Source organism: Bactrocera latifrons, unplaced genomic scaffold (genome assembly GCF_001853355.1).
Source record: "Bactrocera latifrons isolate USDA-ARS-PBARC rearing strain unplaced genomic scaffold, ASM185335v1 scaffold_151, whole genome shotgun sequence".
Classification (NCBI taxonomy): domain Eukaryota; kingdom Metazoa; phylum Arthropoda; class Insecta; order Diptera; family Tephritidae; genus Bactrocera; species Bactrocera latifrons.
This window is the reverse complement of record NW_017534975.1, coordinates 348,984-369,588: the sequence shown is the minus strand read 5'-3', so window position 1 is coordinate 369,588 and position 20,605 is coordinate 348,984. Positions and strand designations below refer to the sequence as shown.

Below are 20,605 nucleotides of genomic sequence, written 5' to 3'. Positions count from 1 at the left end.
AAGAAACTGCATGTCTTTTTTAAAAAAATATAAAAAGAATTGAATTGAAATCTGCTCAGTAACGATGAGGCAGTGAATACCCTTGAATTGTGTTAGATTGGCATCACTTGGCATCCATATATCACAAATGAGTTAAAGGTTTGTAAGAAAGTTTTCAAATTCAGCTTTGGATGCACTCTTACAGCGCAACTTCCTCGCAAGATAAACGTATCTGGAAAGTATTGGGTGGAGTTTAAAGGTGAGCTCCTGAGATTTCCACTGATTCAAGACAAACATTGAGGGGAGAGTAATTGAGAGTGACAGTTAAGAATTTGGGACTTAGTTCGGAAATTTTCCACAAACTAGCAAGAGGAAGAACTCCATATTTTAACATCAATACCGCATATGAGTTTTCTAAAAAGACCTCGCTATGTACCTAAAGAACACCTTGAATTCTCAGAGAGTAGGGTTAAAGTCTTTGCCAGTATTGAAAACAATATCTTTTTGTGAGCGGGATGAGAAAGTTTTGACTTTACTGAATTTTCGTTGAAATCTTTATACCCATTTTTCGAAATATGAGATTAAAATTGTGACTATGCTATTTGTTCCCACAGAGTCGGTGTTATTTGTAGAAATCGTCAGTATCAGATCACTATAGGATATAAGATAAATATAGTCCTTGTATGAAAAACTTTTTCATATGTTCGTTATATGTATTTAATTATATCACAAATGTAGATTTGCCTTTTGCATTAGGAGGGACCTACTGTGAAATGAATAAACTTCATTTTCTACATAGTCATCGAAGTTTAGAATTCACACCAAATTGTTAACAGAAAGAGTCTCCTCACCCAGGCCACATATCCACATAACACAACCACCTTCTTTGGCTTGGCCAGCTGGACAGCAATCAAATATAAACTTTTGTGAAAGTAAAACGAAAATGTTTAACGAAATTCAGACTACAACATATGCATATATATACTGCATATATGTAATTATATATCTGCGTACTTGCGTACACACATACGCAGAAAACCCCTTCGAATTTGCGTACTAAACTATTTTTGAAAACATTTCTAGATTTATTTCTTGGTCGAGGTCATTACCCGTTGGCTGCTGTGTTGAAAAAAATAGCAGAAATGTGCTTTATCCCAACCGCTGGGAGGGAATAAAGTAAAAAAAAAAAAAAACTTTGAGGCCAACATATAAATGGTTGATGTGGTCGGTATGTGCATACATACATACCAACGAGTATTTGTGTAGATATTTGAGGGCTTCTGTTAAATATAAAAAAAAAAAACTCTAATACCCCTATGCCTGTATGTGGGTGTGCAACCATAGACAAAACCGCAAAGTTGTTTTGTTAATTTTATGAATGCCCGAGTTAAAGCTGACTTTAAGCATCGCAACAATTTCAAACAAATTGTACACTCGTGCTTTGTCGTCAAGTGATTGCTTGACAGGTGGGTGTATGTGTGTGTGGCTATGTACAAATTATATTAAAAGTTGAATTGTGCTAATTTTTATGTATATATTTATTTTAAGGACTACCTTTTGAAGTAACACTTTTTTGAAAGCGTTCGGTCTAAAAAAAAAAAAAATGCATTTAATGTGGAAGAGAATCAAAGAAAATATGTTTAATATATCAAACCACATAATTTCAGTTATAGCAATTTATTCAAGTATCGAAAACCAACGTTAGGTATTTCATTTGAATTAAAGAACCACTACCTACATAATCTTTATACGTTGAGACTTTTAGCTTTAAAATAAAAAAATTCCAGCTTATAACATATTTTAAGGAGCAGATTTAGTGCGAAAATTCGAAATTGGTTCTGTTTTCTGATTTTGCATACTTTGCTAGCGTAAAAAGTAAGATATTAATGTTTTGAATAAATATTTCAAATACTTTTCTCAAAACAGTTTTCTGTAGAGTTAGTTTTATCAGCTTTATTAGCTTATTTAGACGGTCTCAAAATTAGACAAAGGGCGTGGTACTGCTTTTAGATAAAATCAAATATCTCTCTACTCGACCAATTTCAATAAAGTTCGAAACCTATACTAAAACCACGCCTACTTTCGTTAAATTCCATATGATTTATATGTTTTCAATATCGGACTAGAACTGTTGATATTAAATTCAGTTCAAATCTCTTCTTGATAACGATTTTTGCATGTCATAGATAAGAAAAATCATCATGAAAAAATATGCGCAAGAACAACGTTTACAAATTATTCAATTTAGTTTTCAAAATAATCGTAAAATCGTCCAACTGTGTTCGCTATTCGTCGAATTGTTGAACATTTTTAGCGTATATTTTCTTTACATATAGTTAAGTGTCAATATGACAAAGAACCGCTCGAAGTAATCAGAAAATTGCTATCAGGCAAGTGTTGATGAAGACCGCCTTTTGTTATTTCCAGGAAGATTTCAAGAATTGAGACTGTCTCAAACGACAACCTGGCGGAGTTTGACAAAGAATCTGGGCTTGTAACCATATAAAATTGTTCTTACTCAAGAACTTAAGCCATTGGATTACCGTTAACATTGTGAATTTTTTGAATTTGATTTTTGAGGCTTACTTTCAGCTGAGTGATGCGTAAATTAACAAAACTGTCGATTCTGGTCTGGTTTTTCTTTTTCTTTCGAAATGAAACTGGTGTCACCGTTACTGTCAATGATGGAGCGGTACATATCGATGATAACCAACTCCTTCTGGAAGTAGGTTGAAGAAGTTGATCTTGGCAATATCTGGTTTCAACAAGACGGGTGCTAGGTGCTACGCAGCACGTTCAATTGACATTGAATAACCTCCAAGAAGTTGCGATTTAACACCATTAGACTACTTCTTGAAGGGTTGTTTGAAATCATTGGGCTTTAGCAATAAACCAGACTTTCTTCCAGTTTTAGAAGTCCACATCGGACGTACATACGACTCAACTTAGTCGAAAAATAATGATGTTATATTCAAAACTTAATTGTATCGTTTGTACTGCACAATTTTGGTATCCCCGCAATACTAATACAAAAGCTCCGTCAGGATCGGGAAGGACCTCTCCGAGCCGTTCGATACCAAACGAGGTTTCAGACAAGACGACTCCCTTTCGGGCGACTTCTTCAATCTGCTGCTGGAGAAAATAATTTGAGCTGCAGAACTTAATCGAGCAGGTGCGATCTTCTATAAAAGTGTACGAGTACAGCTGCTGGCATGTGCTGACGATATTAGTATCTTTGACCTTAACAACCGCACAGTTAGTTCGTCTGGTGGTGAACGAGGGCAAAACGAAATATCTCCTGTCAGCAAACAAGCAGTCGTCGAACGCGCGACTTGGCTCCCATGTCACTGTTGACGGTCATAACTTTGAAGTCGGACATAATTTCGTCAATCTTTGAGCCAGTATCAACACCACCAACAATGTCAGCCTGGAAATTAAACGCAGAATAACTCTTGCCAATAGGTGCTAYTKCGGACTGAGTAGACAATTGAGAAGCAAAGTCCTCTCTCGACGAACAACGACCAAATTGTATAAATCACTCATTATTCCCGTTCTTCTACATGGTGCAGAGGCATGAACGATGACAACATCTGATGAGTCGACGTTGCGAGTTTTCGAGAGTAAGGTTGTGAAAAAGATTTATGGTCTTTTGCGCGTTGACTATGGGAATATCACAATCGATGGAACGATGAGCTGTATGAGATATACCACGACATTAACATAGTTCAGCGAATTAAAAGACAGCGGCTACGCTGGCTACGTCATGTTGTTCAAATGGACGAAAACACTAGAATTCTGAAAGTATTCGACACAATACCCGCTGGATGAAGCAGAGAAAGAGGAAGACCTCCACTCAATTGGAAAGACCAGTTGCAGAACGACCTGGCTTCGCTTGGAATCTCCAATTGGCGCCACGTAGCGAAAGGAAGAAACGACTGATGCGTTGTTGTTAACAACGGCTACAATCGCGTTAGCGGCGTCTACGCCAGTAAAGAAGAAGAATGTGAAATCTTTAGTTCTTCGAGGAATTGTGAAAACATGAACTTATATGGGTTCGTGTAGTTTTTCTAAGCATTATATAATGGAACTTCATGCTTAAGAAATCAAAACATGACTTTTAGTCCGCAACCATTTTAACTTAGCCTAACTTACATACATATGTACATATGTAGACACATATGATGTAAACAGCTTGGCGCCTTGAACTCTTGTCTATACAATTAACGAAAATTGCTTAAATAGTATATGGGTCATGGCTTCACTGCCAATATCATTTCACCCTTAAGCCATTTTTAATGATGTTTTCTAAGTTTTACGATTCCCTTTCGTTCTTAGATTTTGTTTATCATCTATTTTCTTTGGCTTCCGATTGGGCACAGAAAAAAAGTTGCGAGGTGGCCTTCAAGTGGCAGATTTAGTTGAAAACGAAACTTAATTTCAACTAAAAATAAGCACGAAGACAAATTGGCATGTGTACATAAACTAGGATAAATGCATTTCACTTACAATATAACTGTACAAATGTAATTACAATTGTTTTTTTCTGGGATTTTGGTACTTACAATTGATATGCACGTCGAAGCGCTTACTTACGGACGGCGGTACACCATTCGAGGCAATACACAAATAACCGCCCATATCGGTGCGATGCACATTAGTCAGCACGAGTCGCTCACCCTCTACCGTTTTGACCACTGCAATGAGAAAAATCGTACAATTGGTAAATAAAGAATGTTTAGTATACTTTTATTTGTTTAGAATGGATGCCAGAAACAAAATTACAGCATGCACAACGGAGACATTCTGATATGTGGTTCAAGTGCGGTGCTCCATCTACAATGCCAAGCATTGAAGGGAGTCAGTGTAATGAAAAAGGGTTAATAAATTGAAAAAAGTGACTCATTAAAGGGTGAACAAAGTATGTGTGGTGAACTAATTAATTAACTTTTCGATTATGTCTATCACATTACGCTAACTTGACAATCTGTGGTTGTGTATGTATGTCTAAACAGGGTGATCAGCACGGTGGTTATTTTTTAGAAACTAATCAATTTAACTTTTGATATGTCATTGGTTTATTCGAAGGAATGCGCACTACTATTGGAATGAACTTCCATTCTTTTGACAGGCTCACTGGGCTTTCGGGTAAATCGTAAAATGGGACCTTTCCTACAAGGTCTTTTCAATACTACAATGTATCATAGACTTGAATGATATTTATTTATCTCTAAATAGACTGTTGTATGACTCCAGTGAATAATATTTACCCACTGGAGGAAAAGAGTTTGAAAGTCTTTTTTGACATTCATTTAATAGGCATTCAAGTCAGATCCTTTTACACCATTAGCATTGTGTAGTCATAAAATTTGAAGCCACTGTGTTCATGATTGATTTCACGGTATCATATTCGACCTGCGTAAAGTATACGGTCACACACACCGAAAGGTATTATATTCTCATATTTTAGTAGATCAGTTTGTACCAACAGCTCTAAAAGTTTAGTGTCGGCAGATATAAAATGAACAGTAGACACATCGATAATGCTCTTTTGAAAGTATTGACCTACAATTCTTCTCGTGAAGGCTCTGTAAGTTTTCAGCCTCTTCCAGTGATTTTATATATCGCTTGAAGTATTTATCAGTGGTATTCGTACATTAGCAATGTGAGTCGAATCTCAAAAGTGACAAAGGATTTTGAAAATTTACACTAACAGCCAAGATGAAAACAACGGTCAAGTTATTTTTCTGCGATTATTTTCGGCACCGTTCGACAGAAAATCCGCTACAATGCGCCGATTGATGAAAAGATACCAAAATTGAATGATTACTTCTAAAAAAGGAAGCGTTCTGTTAAATTAATTGAGTCGCGCTAAATTGGCATTTCGTAAGCGATACAATGAGCTTATTACGGCTTAACTGCATTCGTTGAAATTAGCTGACTTCAAACTGAGTCAACAGATAGATGAGACGAAGCGGCCTTAATTTGATGCATTTTTCGTATATTGTGGAACCTTTATGATATTCCAGGAAAAATGTCGATGGCATGCATCGTGTTCTTACGGAAAAACGATAACCTTCACAGGTGCATTTCTGCTATTAACTATGTGTTCAGTTTGTATGAAAGCTATATGCTATAGTAATCCATTCTGTCCTTAAGCAGTAATCTATGCCAAATTTCGTGAAGATACCACGTCAAATGCGAAAGTTTTCCATACAAGCCCTGATTCCGATCGTTCTGTTTTTATGGCAGTATATGCTATATTGAGCCGATCTGAATAATTTCTTCCGATATTACATTATTTCTATGAACAATAACTCATACCAAATTTCGTCAAGATATATCATCAAATGAGGAAGGTTACCATGCAAGCATTTGATTCCGATCATTCAGTTTGTATGGATGCTATATACTATAGTTAACCGATATGAACAATTTCTTCTTAGATTACATTGTTGTTACAGAAAATAATCTATATCAAATTTTGTGAATATATCTTGCCAAATGTGAAAGTTTTCCATACAAGAACTTGTTTCCGATCGTTCAGTTTGTATGAGCAGCTTCTTAAAAAGAAAACGACATTTGCTAAATTTCAAAACGATATCTTAAGAACTGAGGGACTATTTCCTATATATATACAGACGGACAGACAGACAAACGGACATGGCTAAATGGACTCAGCACAACATACTGATCATTTACACATTTACATATGTATAGTATATGCTTTATAGGGTCTCCGACGCTTCCTTCTGGCTGTTACAAACATCTTGACAAACTGAATATACCCTGTTCAGGGTATAAAAACAAAACAGGCGTGCAGAATGTTAATTTTGAAATAAACTGTATTTAAATGCGCTTGATTATGTTCGGTATAATCGATTCAGTCATTCAATTAACAGAAGGAAGTATTAAGTGCTTTTAGGATGATGAAGCAAGCTCTATGTTTTTCGAGACTTATAAAAATAGAAGAAGCAGATCTTTTGTCGTGATAGACATAACAATTAACGGAAGAACCGCTAGATATACATAGGTAGGAAACTATAGATGATATGGGCAATATCAGTTATCCTCTTTATGTTGCGGTCACCTCTTCAATATTAGCTTCGAGCTCTCCTTCCTTGTTAATTTTATGGGGTCTGGATAATCAGCGCCCGAGAGAAAAATGTTTAGCATATAAACTAAAGCAAATATTTGCCAGTTTTGTGATGTTCCAAGGTTCAAACATCAAAATGATACTTTGATAGATGATTTAAAAAAGGTCATATGACCAGGACTTTGTTTGAAAGTGTAATATCTTGAAGTGTTGTACTTGACAGCGAGCCAAACCGCCGATTAGAGTCTCACTAAGCGGGCTATATAACTACTTTTATTGAATGTGTACTTTGAGTCGGCGAAGATCGAGTACGTAGCCTCTATTTGTAGTCTTTTTCAGGAAGCTGGCTATGTCGCCTTTGACTTTGTCGAAAATTCAGATAGGATGCTGACTTAACATCACTGACTGACAGTCATTGTCAACCACTATATGGACCACCCGTTATGCGTAATTGAATATTTCTTTGCTCGCGTACGTATGATAGTAATATAATGTGACTTCTTCACTATATGTTATATTGTAATAAATGCTGTAATTGTACAAAAACAAATATTCAAATATGCTTTAAAAGACTGCACAAGCTCACAAGTTTCTTCCATTCCCTTGAACTTCATATAATTCATAGAAAAAAAGAATAGTATACAAATAATAAGGCAAAAAGGACGAAAAAAAGGAGTAGTGTTCATAGCAGCCATTAGTGTGGAGACACCGACTTTGCTAAACAGTCATTATGTGGCATGCCAAACACTTGCGTTTGTGCACAAAAGACATACACCGCAATTCGTAACATACAAAAAAAAAATAACAACACAACACCAACATGTCATCCGGGGTATGAGTACACAATGAACGTTCTCAACACCTAATCGCTGGCCTCAACACATTAATGTTTAAGTGTATGTGTGTCTTATGTGTGTGTGTGAGTACATCCAACCTTTTCAAAGCAGGCTAAGCACACTCAGGCAAAGTTGAAGTGTTTGAGTGGATTGTTGCCCCACCTTTGCCCCGCATAAGTTGCACTCTCGCGCTCAATTAGGGCGGCAAAGGGAAAATGAGTATCGTTTTACTTACCATTTAATCGCAGCATACAAAAAATTCAGGGGAATACACGGTAGCAATTTGTGTTTGGGTGGTGAGAGCAAACATTTCAGGACCTTAAAGTGGTGTCAGGGATTTACTGGATTGTTGTTTTAACTATGGAATTAGTGATTTTCGTAGGGTAAATTTGGTTTATAATGACATGTATTCCATAATTGTACAAATTTGCAGTAAGGGTCTTTAAGAACTTTAAGGATTATGCAAGGATAAACCGTTTTCTTTCTATAGTATTTTCTTAGCATTTTTAGTTATCACTAAAGTCATCATTAAAGTTAATCAAAAACGATCTACATACTACCATAACTGTTCGCAACTTATTTGATCGTAAGAGAGCCGATGAAGTTCTATCTTTTAGTAAATAAATCTAATCATGTAAGAGAACTGAGATAATGTTTAAGATTATATATAAAGGAGCTCTAGAGCAATAAAAGGTCTTAATTTGACGATATATTCTGGGCGAGAGTTTTAACGTGTGGTTATTCTAGTATTTAGCTTTGGCTTAAGCTTTTTGCGCAGCTGTAAAAATACACAAAGTGTAGTTTAAGCCAACAAATATTTTTTGAAAATATCAGACATTCTAACCTTTTAAGTACTTTGTATTACTATTGCTAGCTTCACAAGATACCTGAAGAAACACTCCTTGATCGCTTGCCTTACATATACTGTAAGTTTTTCAGAAAGCTGTTGAATAATCTTTTGATAAAAATGGACAGCAAACGAAATATTTTTCCCCACTATTTTGACATTTCTCTTTAGTAAGATTAGCCATTTTATCATGGTATCATATACGATCCGACAACGAGTCGAAATAAAGAATTTCATTGATTTCCTAAACCATTTTTGTTTTATTTAAAAAATAAAATATACAAGTTTCGTTAATAGTGATGATCTGATGTTTCAGACTATTTGAGTGGCAACGAGAACGACAACGAGTCGAAATTTTAAAAATGTGTCGGTGTCAGTGTCCTCAACATAAGCTGTTTGACCACCAGAATCGTCGTTTCATCGAAAAGTCATCTTCAGCGTTGAGGCTAAATAAGCTTCGTCAGATTTTTATGCAGGGGGATGAACTTGATGTCAGAGTCTTCCGAAAGGATGATCTGACAATTATATACAGGAATATCGTTAATCTGACGATTTAAAAGTGGAAGCATTCTGTTTGGTTCTTGTTTTTGTTACAAGATGTAATAAAAATAGTGTATACATACATATATATGTATAGAAAATTGAATAATTTTTTAATATGATAATAGATATAAATATAAAAAAAAAAACATGACAATTTCCGTCATTCGAGTCATCGTCGAAGTTGGTTTCCACTTCTTGAACTCCTTGAACTTTCCGGTCATTTTGCATTTCTGTAACCGAGAAAAAATATAAAACTTTATAATTTTTTACTGCTTTTATGATAGTATAGTCTTCAAAAAAAGATTTTCCGACATTAGAAGTCCTCGTACGCTTCTCGCTGTAAGCGGAAAAAATTTAAAACACCACAAACAAATAAAAGTGTCGAGCGTCTACTAACAACAACCACGCTATGGTGATCAGTAGGCTTGACCTTATGTCGACCTTTATCGCCCCATGGAAACTGTCAGATTATAGCATTTTCGTGAAAATCTATCGCGCTCGAGTACTTTAAGGTGGCGTTTATTTTACAAATTTGTCACCCTGCTATTTCTCTAAGTCTAATATTCGTTTAAATTATTTAAGGGAAATTTTCTGGCGCTATAACAGCAATTACCTTTTAGTTTAACTCCTTATTGTTTCTTTAATTCAAGATTAGCGATTTTATGGTAGGAAGGTAGGTCGACTTTTATATTTCGGGACACGGGAGCAAAAGCATTTTTTAATATTCTCCATTAAGATCAATATACATACTTTTGCAAGCGTGTGAACGAATTGTCTAAGCACTTTTGAGGTATCTCCAAAACATGACTTTTGAATGCATTAACCGCCTTTTCAGATGTCAAATAAACGTTTATTCTATACCAAGTCAGGACTATAAAGAGAGTTTTAAAATATAATCGCTCAAAAATGTGCAATTAATTCCTTTTCTGGTCTAGAAGAGTATTTTAAGTTACTGCAAACAACGCATGTCAAAATGTTCTAAGTATGCAAATCACCAAAAATGTCGAATAGAAAGTTGTGAATTGCATCTGGACTTTTACAGTGACCTTAAAGGATACGCAATTTTCTTAATTCCAGTAGTTAAAAGAACTACTCAGAGTACATAATTATTTATTTATGATTTTTTTATACTATGTTAAAATACATACAAATTTTAGCAACCGTACAAAAATGTTTTTTTTTTTAAATATTTCCTTAAATTTTTATACTCATGCATAGTCTTACCTTGTTTTTCCCTTGTCTCCGTTCGTAGAACTATATCCTTAGCGCCCTCACGTCGCCATTGCACAGTCGGTTCAGGGACGCCTGTAGCACTACAGATGAGCACGATTGTGCCACCTTCATTGCAGATACCCTCTTCGAGGTTTTGTTCCGGATGATTTAGAATATCCGGCGGCACTACAACATCCAAATAGCCAGACTGCAGGTGGTGATGATGGTGGCAAGTGCAAGGATTGGTGCAAAATGTGAACGAATGTGGAATAAAAACACATACACATAGACACGTAAGTATACTAAGCATTACATGGTTGGTGCAGTTGAAGAATGAGCATGAAAGGTATATGAATAATTTTATGTAAATATAAAATAGGAAATAGTCATACGACAAATACTATTAATCACTTTAATGTTAAAGTTAATTTGGATTTAAGTTACTAGCAGGTTTTTCTAAAAATTTTCAAATTGATAATTTCACATAGAATAGCCACTAGAGCTCAATTTGCGTGTCATAATGCATTTTTCTTTGTATGCCGTCAATGTGCGTATGTATCCGATTTTATTGGGGTGTAATCCAAATTATCGTTAGCATACTTTCTTAAGTTTCCTAAAAATAACCATCTTTTGATAAGCATTGATAAGTCTCACGAAGTATTTTTCCTAGGGAAACTCTTCACTTAAACAGTTTGTAGGTTAGTCCATTTCTTGGAATACTACAATTAGAGAAAAGCTAAGCTATTGCCATATACGGAGGACCGTCATTCATGAATATATTTAAAACACAGGATTTTCAAATAATAATTTGTTCGCGAAGTACTTAGAACTCATAAGTAATCCTTCCTCGGGTCCTTTGTTTTAAGTAAAGCAAGCTTGAACTAAAGAACCTATGAAATAGTTAACATCGTTTGTACACGCCAAATCGAATTATAAGGCTTGTACAAACTTAAGGAAAGTTAGTGTAAATATAATAAGCAATTTGGAGAAAGATATATTCAATAAAGAACAAGATATTTTATAACGTCAAATCTTGGTAAAATAAAGAAGTTGTTCGCCCAGAAGTCCAAAGAAAATAAATCTTCTTTCATTGCATTTCAATAGAACCCTAGTCGAAAACGAATTAATCTAAATTTAGTGGGAATAGTGAATTACGTAAAAAGCGCTACTAAAAAGTGAGAAGCCGAACTATGGGCTCTCCAGAGAAGACAGATGACTATGTAATATGACTTTCAAAGACAGTCAAAAATTAGATATTAATCTTCCAATTTGATTATAGCCTGTCGCCTCTGGGTTAAGTGGAGAAAATTTATGCGAATGTGCGACATCGTAACTCACACACCACAAATAGCAAATTCTTCACTAGCAATTTTCATTTGAACCCGGTGAGATATTCGAAAACGAACACATCTTCTCGACCATAAGGAAAAATATGACGTATTTTTCTCGCGGTGCTAGAGGTCTCATAGAAGATCCACTCACGCCAGAAAACACATTATCAGATTTGAACATGTCTGGAACAGAATGGAACAGTAGACCACAGCAGCTTTAATAGAGCTAAGAACGAAGGAGTGACAACGCAGCACAGAGAATGGCATGAATGTAGAGCCAATCGGCTAAAGCTTGTCCTTGCGACGAAAGGAGTTAAGGGCATGGCGTATCGCGCATAGGTATCCTTTGAAGATCCCTCCTTCTTACAGAAAGGTAACATATGAGATACAACAACTATAAAGAATTAAAATGTCTGACTACGACATCCCTCTTTTGAATCATTGCGCTTTATTGATTTCGCAGAATAAAGAAATTTAAAAAAGTGGGAAAGCTTTGAACTTGAATTGAATTAAAGGTCTTTCTTTATCTTTTCAGTTTGACACTGTTACTGCAAAAAGTTCTTTATCTTGAATTGTATTTATTTAAAAAATTATTTGTTATCTACAATGCTATTAAATTAAAAATTGTGTAACGGTAGCTACTCTGTTCCTACAATAATTCATCAGAATAAAGAAATGGGGACTTTCTATTTGTATACCTTGAATAGGGTATATTATGTTTGCCAAGAAGTTTGTAACACCCAGATGGAAGCGTCGGAGACCCTATAAAGTATATATATTGTATAAATGATTAGTATGTTGAGCTAAGTCGATTTAGCCATGCCCATATGTTTGTACGTCTGTCAGTACATATGTATATGAATTAGAACTTCAGTTTGAAATTTTGAAAACATTAACTTTTCTTCAGAAAGCTGCTCATTTGTCGGAACTGCCGATATCGGAATATATATATATAACATATAGCTGCCATAGAAACTGAATGATCCGAAACAAGTTCTTGTATGGAAAACTTTGGCATTTGACGTGGTATCTTCACAAAAATTGACAGGGATTTCAGCTTAAGGTAATAACATAATCTCCGAAAAAATTTTTCAGATCGGATTACTAGAGCATATAGCTTCCTTACAATCTTAATACATAGTTACTTAAAGAAATGCACAGGTGAAGGGTATATTCGCTTTGGGGAAAGCCCAAGTAAAAATTAAAAAAAAAAAAATTTTTAATTTAAAAATTTTTTTTTGTGTTTTAATTGAGAGAAGTTTTTTTTACGTTTTCTTATTAATTAAGTTATGTGCTAGTGTCTTAAAATTTTTTAAACAGTGACAATACAACTCATAATATATTCAGCTTTAAGCCTTTTAAATACCATAAAGTTGTCATAATTTAATTATCCTCAAACCTAGTGAAGTTGAATGTTGTGGCAGATTCGATGAAAACTTTTGTTAAATTTGAAGACAAGTTCTTAACTGTGATACGAAAGTTAAAATAAATCGTTGTAATAATTTATTTATACATAGTTTTCTTAAATAAAATACTGTAAGCTGGTGGCGCCGCTGTTCAGACAACTTTTTAAATTCTTAGCTTATTGATATATGTGTTTTTAAAATAGCGCTGAAATTGTATAGGGTATTTTACTTTATGAAAATTATGTAATTGAAATTTTTAAGCAGGTGGCAGTACTGCCAAAAAATATTTTTTGTAAAGATGCATAATAATTAACAGTTGGATAATTTTCAAATATATTTTAGAAATATACAATTTAAACAATTTTTTAATTTAAAACTTCAATCAGGTGGCTAGCCTTTTTCTATATATATATATTTTTTTTTATCTAAGCAACACGAATACAATCTAATAAACACAAAATATTATGATATTTGTGTCACCTTTTTGACGTTCTGTAGACGTGACTGAATTTCGTTGCGTAACACATATACATTGCAGACATTTTGGGCTATATTTATACTCTGAAGGAGATACATATATTAAATTTGTCAGGAAGTTTGTAACATCTAAAAGGAAACGACAGAGAAGCTATAAAATATTTATATAAAAAAGCAGCAGGGTGAATCGAGTCGTTTTAGTCATGTCTCTTTACGCACACCCCTCAGTTTTTGACATTTCGGTCCTCTAATTTGCACTCGTTTATTTCTCCCCAAGAAGCTGCTCTTTTATCGGAACCGCTGGTATCACAATAGCATATAACTGTCATACAAGTTGAACGATCGGAAACTAGTGCTTGGATGGAAACCTTTTTCCTTTAACGAAATGTCTTCGACGAATTTGTTATGGAGTATTACTGAAGGGAATAGTGCAATCGGTGAAGAAATTATTCAGATCGGAGCACTACAGCTTATAACTGCTGTAGGAACTAAATGATCGAATTCAAGCTATTGTAAGAAATCTTTTGTGCTTATGAAGGGTATTATGGCATCGAAGGACCCGATGTTAACGCTTTTTCTTTTCTGTAGACAAAGGTCAAAGTAATACTTTTCTTGCTTCACAATAAAGATATGCCTACATAATATTCTCACACTCCCACTCCCACAACTGTTTAGTGTTTTCTTTGCAAGCAGATTTATGATTACAAATTACTAATACGTTGATAATTTATTTCCGCATGAAATTTTCAATTATTATTTTATTACTCCACAAAAGCTGGGCAAAGGCAAATTTATGTAAATGCGATAGTAAAAATTCATTTCAAATACATTGCAAACAAACATTTGGCCCCCATATCAATAGATAATTGAATTCTGCGTACACTCACAGACAAATAACCACATGAATTGCACGGAAGTGTGCACATAAATGCACATATAGGCATACAAACATATTTGATTGGAATAATCTAAGGCATCGATGAGTGGCCGAGCGGCAGGCATGAGAAAAATATTCATGAGGTAGCCATAATGTGGGGCCAACGACTGCGTTATTATTATTGTAGCATACTTTAGGGCGTATGTGTGTGAAGAGCACAAATGTGTGGCGCAAGTGTATGTGGTTTGTATAAGTTTATATATCGCATTGTGTCTCTTCTACACTTCAACCCTTTATCTACACTTAAGCGTATGCTTTGAGCTATTAGATAACTCATGTATGGCTTTAACGCCTGACATTTACTGTAGTATGTACGTTATGTACGTATGTGTATGCGCATGTGTTCGTAAGCGAGTACAAATTGATGCGTAGATGTTTATTTGGTACATATGTGTATGTACTGGAAAGCAATGCATATGTGCGCTGATATGTGCACACCTTTTGATCATCTATAAGTACAAATGACCGCAAAATATTATCACTAACTGTATTATTATTTCAGTCAGCATGGCTTAGGCATGGCTTTCGAGACCGATTATTAAAGCATGAATGTAGAATTATGCGATAGGGTTGACCAGAAGCGGCATTCGCACTTGCATAGTTGAGCTCAAACATATCACACTTACATATATACCCATTTCTGTACATGCAAGTGTGTGCCTGGTGATTCTTAGGGATTATTATAAACATATCACATTAATGTATATTTATGGATTAGTTGAGTATTCGTCGATAGCGACACATGAAATGCTTGAACTATATTTTTCTCTTAGTACAAATATTGTTGCTCATACGCCATGGCGTTACCGAGAGCCCTCAAGGCTTAGGGTAGTATAACAGCATTCGGACACCTGGCAATCCTTTAAGTGAGCATGAGCTACTTAGTGGCGTATATTGAAGCTTTACGTATAACAAATGAAAGAATTCTCATGGTATCTTCCTTGCAAAGAATGCTGTAAAGCTAGCAAAGTTGGTTGGTGTGTGAATTGCTTTGAGCTTGTTGCTATTGTTTATCAGCTACCAGCTAAGCTTAAATAACACTGGTTCGTGTAACGAAATGTTAAAGTTCAGTGGACAGAGCAGAGATGGCTTACACTTTAAATTACAGGTCACACCTCGAATTATGCGCACACATATACACATGCACATATATTTAATAAAAACGTGTTGGAGATTGCGAGCAGCCGGCAGCTGAGCATATGCTCTGTTACACACACACATACTTAGGTATGTGTGACTTAACGGCTTAAGTTACCCAACTCCCAAAGCGTAGCTGCACGCTGTCTCAGCCGCTGACTTAGTTGTGTCCAGTTGGTCCTGCTGCATGCTGCAGTGTCCTGCCACCAACTAAGTTCTTCATTCCACACAAAGTAATACCTTTATTATCTACCCATTTACTTGGTTCACTACCGGTCAGTTTCATTTAGTTAAGGTTGAGGGTTTAGGTGAGTTTACTTACCAGACTCTTCATGGGATCTGTGTTCACCTGGCACATGTAGCTGCCTGAATCGTTGAGCTGCACGTGGGATATGTGAAGTTTCCAGGTGTTGTGCCCATTGTGTGTCACTGATAATCTGGGATTAAGTGACACCATATGGGTGTGAATACCGAGTATTGCTTTCGAGTCGGATTTAATCCAAGCAACCTGAAAAGTATATATAAGTTAATAGAAAATACACACATACGCAATATATAATATATAAGAAAACAAATAAATATATATTAATGTCGGTAAGTATATGCACACACGCTTAAAATACGCTTAACTTATACCAAATGAAGGCAAAAGCAAACAGCAAGTGGCATACAAATGTGTGTAGGGCGCCTATTATTTCAGAAAAGGTTGTCCTCTCTCACACACACACACATCCATATTTGCTGAAGTGTGCTTGTGGGCGCATAAGTGCGTTTAGTAGTAGTCTGTTGTATAAATAAAAACAAAAGACCACGTAAGAGTGACCACAAATACAAAATAAACGGTAAAAGAATGGTCATGTATGCATGTGTGTGTTATGCGAAAGCCTTAAGGTAGTGCTTATTTATGCTGGCATGGTGAAATTATATGAAAATTTAAGTTATTTTTATTGTTTACACAGGTCTCATTGCCAACGCTAGCTTAAAGTTGAGCTTATGCAGAATTTGTTGATGGTTTAAAACTAACGTTTTTTTCAACAAAATATAAAATATTAGTGAATGAAACTATTTTTTATAAAAACTAATATTTATATTTTGTGGAAAAACTTGCGCAGCGAAGGATGTGCCATACGTCTTAAGAGCGGTAGGGGGACAAAAAATGCAATATCTTTGGAGTATGAACGAACAAAAATTGTTTTTGCAGATTATTAAAGGTAAATATTTTCCGCTTTGTGTCACATATCGTTCATATCAACTTCCTAATTAACTATTAATTTTCAAAATCGGTGATTTTGCGAAATTTTCATGGACCACTTGACATGGTTTGTCCCAGGGGCATATTCACAACTAATGCAAAAATTCATTTTAAAATTAGTTGATTAGGAATTAAACACTCATTACTCGGTGAAACCTTGGCTAGGCTTGAAGGCAAAAGCGAAACGTAAATCCGCGGTCAAAATCCTCAAAAAACTTAGCTTTAAGTCAAATCGGACGAAGGAAGAGAAGAAAGGTTGCTTACCAAAAAGAAATCCGAGCATAAAACGAGTCGTGGCTGCAATTTACCTCCATGAATTCGAGATACGCAAAATCGGATCGAGAAAGAAATTGCGGTCCATAGAAAACTCTGCTTTGAAAGCGAAACAGAGGTATTGGCTAAATGACCCAGCATAACGGATGTCGCTATAGCCAAATGTCAGATTCGATCGGGAAAAACGCTCAACGTTCTGGGAGGCAGCGGCTGCAAGCGAGGGGCAGTTAATCGTGGCATTCTATGACCGAAGCAATATAACTCGCGAAAAAATAAATGCGGTAGAACTGAAATATGTTCTCCGAAAGATTGGATGGCCCGTGCATGCCTGTGCCAACTTTCAATATATGGAGGACCCCTCATGTGGGTAAAGGAGTCCTGTGACCTCGCCCTCTAAAAAGTTAAACCAGTTAAGCTATAACAAAAGAGTTTGCTGAGTGCAAATTTTATAATAAGTTCTAACGACAGTGTGAAAATTAATGAGATCGGTTCATATCCCCATATAACGGTACTGTTAAAAATTATTAAAAGCGGGACCCGAGCAACCGATTTCGACAAAGTTTAGTAAGTGGCGTTCTCCCTACATTCTTATGTCATTTTTGTAAATTGTGAAATTAACGAAATCGGACAGCAACCACGCCAACTTCCCATATAGCACAATTTTAAATTCCAATTGATTCGTTCAGTTTTCAGTACACAAATCAGCAAGAAATTAATATAACGGGATAAAACTTTGAAAGAATAATACCTTTGGTGTTTGCCACCTTATGACCGAAAATTGTTTATATCTAATAAAAGATAGGTACCGAACATTTGGACCCCGGTACCTATAGCTGAATTTTGATCGAAAATGTTGGTCAATATAGAAGATATATAAGTGAAATTAAGGATTATCATTCTCTTATAATGGAAGGTCTGTAACTCAAAAATAGGTTTAATCGGACCAATACTTCCCTTAGCCACCATGTACCTAATTCAAAAGTGTTCGGACTTCCTGGTGACTTTGTAATGCATATATCGGCCAATATGTGAGTTATCAAAATGAAAATTAAAGAGCATATTTTTGAGCGAAAACTTGGCCTATCAGGATTTTCGAACATACGGATCAGGATTTTCCCTTTAAAGTATTCTGGCTTGGATTCTTGTAAGTTGCAAGAGTATAAAATATTCGGTTGCTCCCGACTTAGCCCTTCCTTACTTGTTTAAGAATTAATTTCATTAAAACATTACACATATGGACCTAAGTAAACGCTTTTTAATTAAATTTAAGGTGGAAATGGAAATCACTATATCGCGTACTCGAGAACATGTTTTCATACAACACAATGATCGAAATATTTATACCCTGAACAGGGTGTATTAAGTTTGCCACGAAGTTTGTTACACCCAGAAGCGTCGAAAACCCTATAAAGTATATATATAAATGATCAGTGTTTTGAGCTGTGTCGATTTAGCTATGTACCGATATCGGATCACTATAACATATAGTTGCCATACAAGCTGAACGATCGGAAATAAATTTTTTGTATGAAAAACTTTCAAATTTGTCAAGATATATTCACAAAATTTGGTAAAGATTATTTTCTAAGATAATAATGTAATATGCGAAGAAATTGTTCAGATCGGTTAACTATAGCATATAGCTGCCATATAAGCTGAATGAGCGGAATCAAGTATGGGAAACTCATATTTGACGATATATCTTCACGAAACTTGGTAAATTTGGAAAGTTTATTGTTCATAAAAATTATGTAATATCGGAAGAAATTGTTCAGATCGGCCCACTATAGCATATAGCTGCCATACAACTCACAATCGGACATAAATTTTTTGTATGGAAAACATTTGACGCGGTATCTTCACGAAATTTGACATGGATTACTGCTTAAGGTAATAATATAATCTCTGAAAAAATTATTCAGATCGGATTACTATAGTTATTAGTTACTAAAAGAAATGCACCTGTGAAGAGTATATTAACTTCGGTGCAGCCGAAGTTAAAGTTTTTTCTTGTCTTTTTTAAGTCTGCTAGAATAATGGAAGTCTTTATATGTAGAGGATGGGACCCGATTTCATAAATTTTCGGTATTATGATTTATTCAACAAATATTCTTGCTTCACTCCAATTTGCTAAGATATCTAGCACATTAAATGAAATATACGGTGCAACACCAAATTGTATAATACTTATGAGGCAACAATTGAATCGAGTGTATTCAGATTTAGTATTAATTTTGAAGTTCAAATATATTTATATTATTTGTATGAGGTTTAAAGTAGTTATGATAATTAAAAGAAGTGGATGCTTTCACAATTCTTTAAAATACCTTATATATTGACCATCCATCCAATCTATCCACAAGGATACACTGATATTGGAAATAAGATATATTATAGAGTTTATTGACCGATATATGCGCTATAAAACTCATCGTATGTTAGACAATCCTTATATTAGGTACATGTAGCTAGCGGACGTATTGCCCTGATTGTACACATATTGGACTGAAGGTTTATTTATTTTTTTTTTTTTTTKTTTYTCAAAACTTTTCAAAATTTTTCGCCATGCAATTAGCGGTATACCAAATGAAGACCGATGAAGTGTGCTGTTTAGGTACAGGTACTATGGTACAGGTTCTAGGTACTTAGATTTTGGTACTTAGTTTATTTGGTTTTCCAAATATACTTTACTCAAAGTTTTTCTTCACTTCGCGATTTACAAGTTAACTGGTTAGTTTAATACAATAGTTACTGCAAACTGTATTAGTTATCTACAAAGTTATAACGCGCTAAATAATATTAATGATGCTTAAAACGCACCAAAACACTTACATTTGATGGTATAAAGCTAAGAGAAATTCACACAGAGAAGCTTGTTTAAGTAAAAGTTAAGATTTTATGGCTTATTACATTAGAGAAGCGCATAAACATAGCAACTTAATACATTACTGCACATATGTAGCACTTATACTTAGTATTATATGTATCCTTAAGGTAATTTAAGATAAACATATGTAAGTATACATGCTACGGAATGATAAAAGCACATAAGTTGGTTTTGTTCAGTTACTACAGTTGTAGATATTTGGAGGGTGGTTCGGTACCGAGAAGAGGCAACATGCATGTAACTACCCTCTAAGAGCTTGATTTTAATTTTCGACCTAATGAGTGTTTTGAAAGTATCTCTCAACCGTTAGGAAGCGATTGAAGTACTGCATCCATCATTTCTCGGTGAGCACAAAATATTTTTTTAGTGCTAAATATAAAAAAAAGGAAAATGTT

General features: G+C 35.0%; 1 protein-coding gene across 1 annotated transcript in view; it reads right to left on the bottom strand.

Moving 5' to 3' along the window:
* Positions 1-20,605, bottom strand: part of LOC108965939 (lachesin) — a 197,406-nt gene that overhangs the window by 24,705 nt on the left and 152,096 nt on the right. Inside the window, exons 3-5 of the mRNA XM_018928615.1 lie at positions 16,121-16,306; positions 10,523-10,718; positions 4,542-4,673 (exon numbers count right to left, since the gene is read on the bottom strand). Coding sequence (XP_018784160.1) covers positions 4,542-4,673; positions 10,523-10,718; positions 16,121-16,306 — 514 coding nt within the window. The remainder of the gene's footprint in view (positions 1-4,541; positions 4,674-10,522; positions 10,719-16,120; positions 16,307-20,605) is intronic.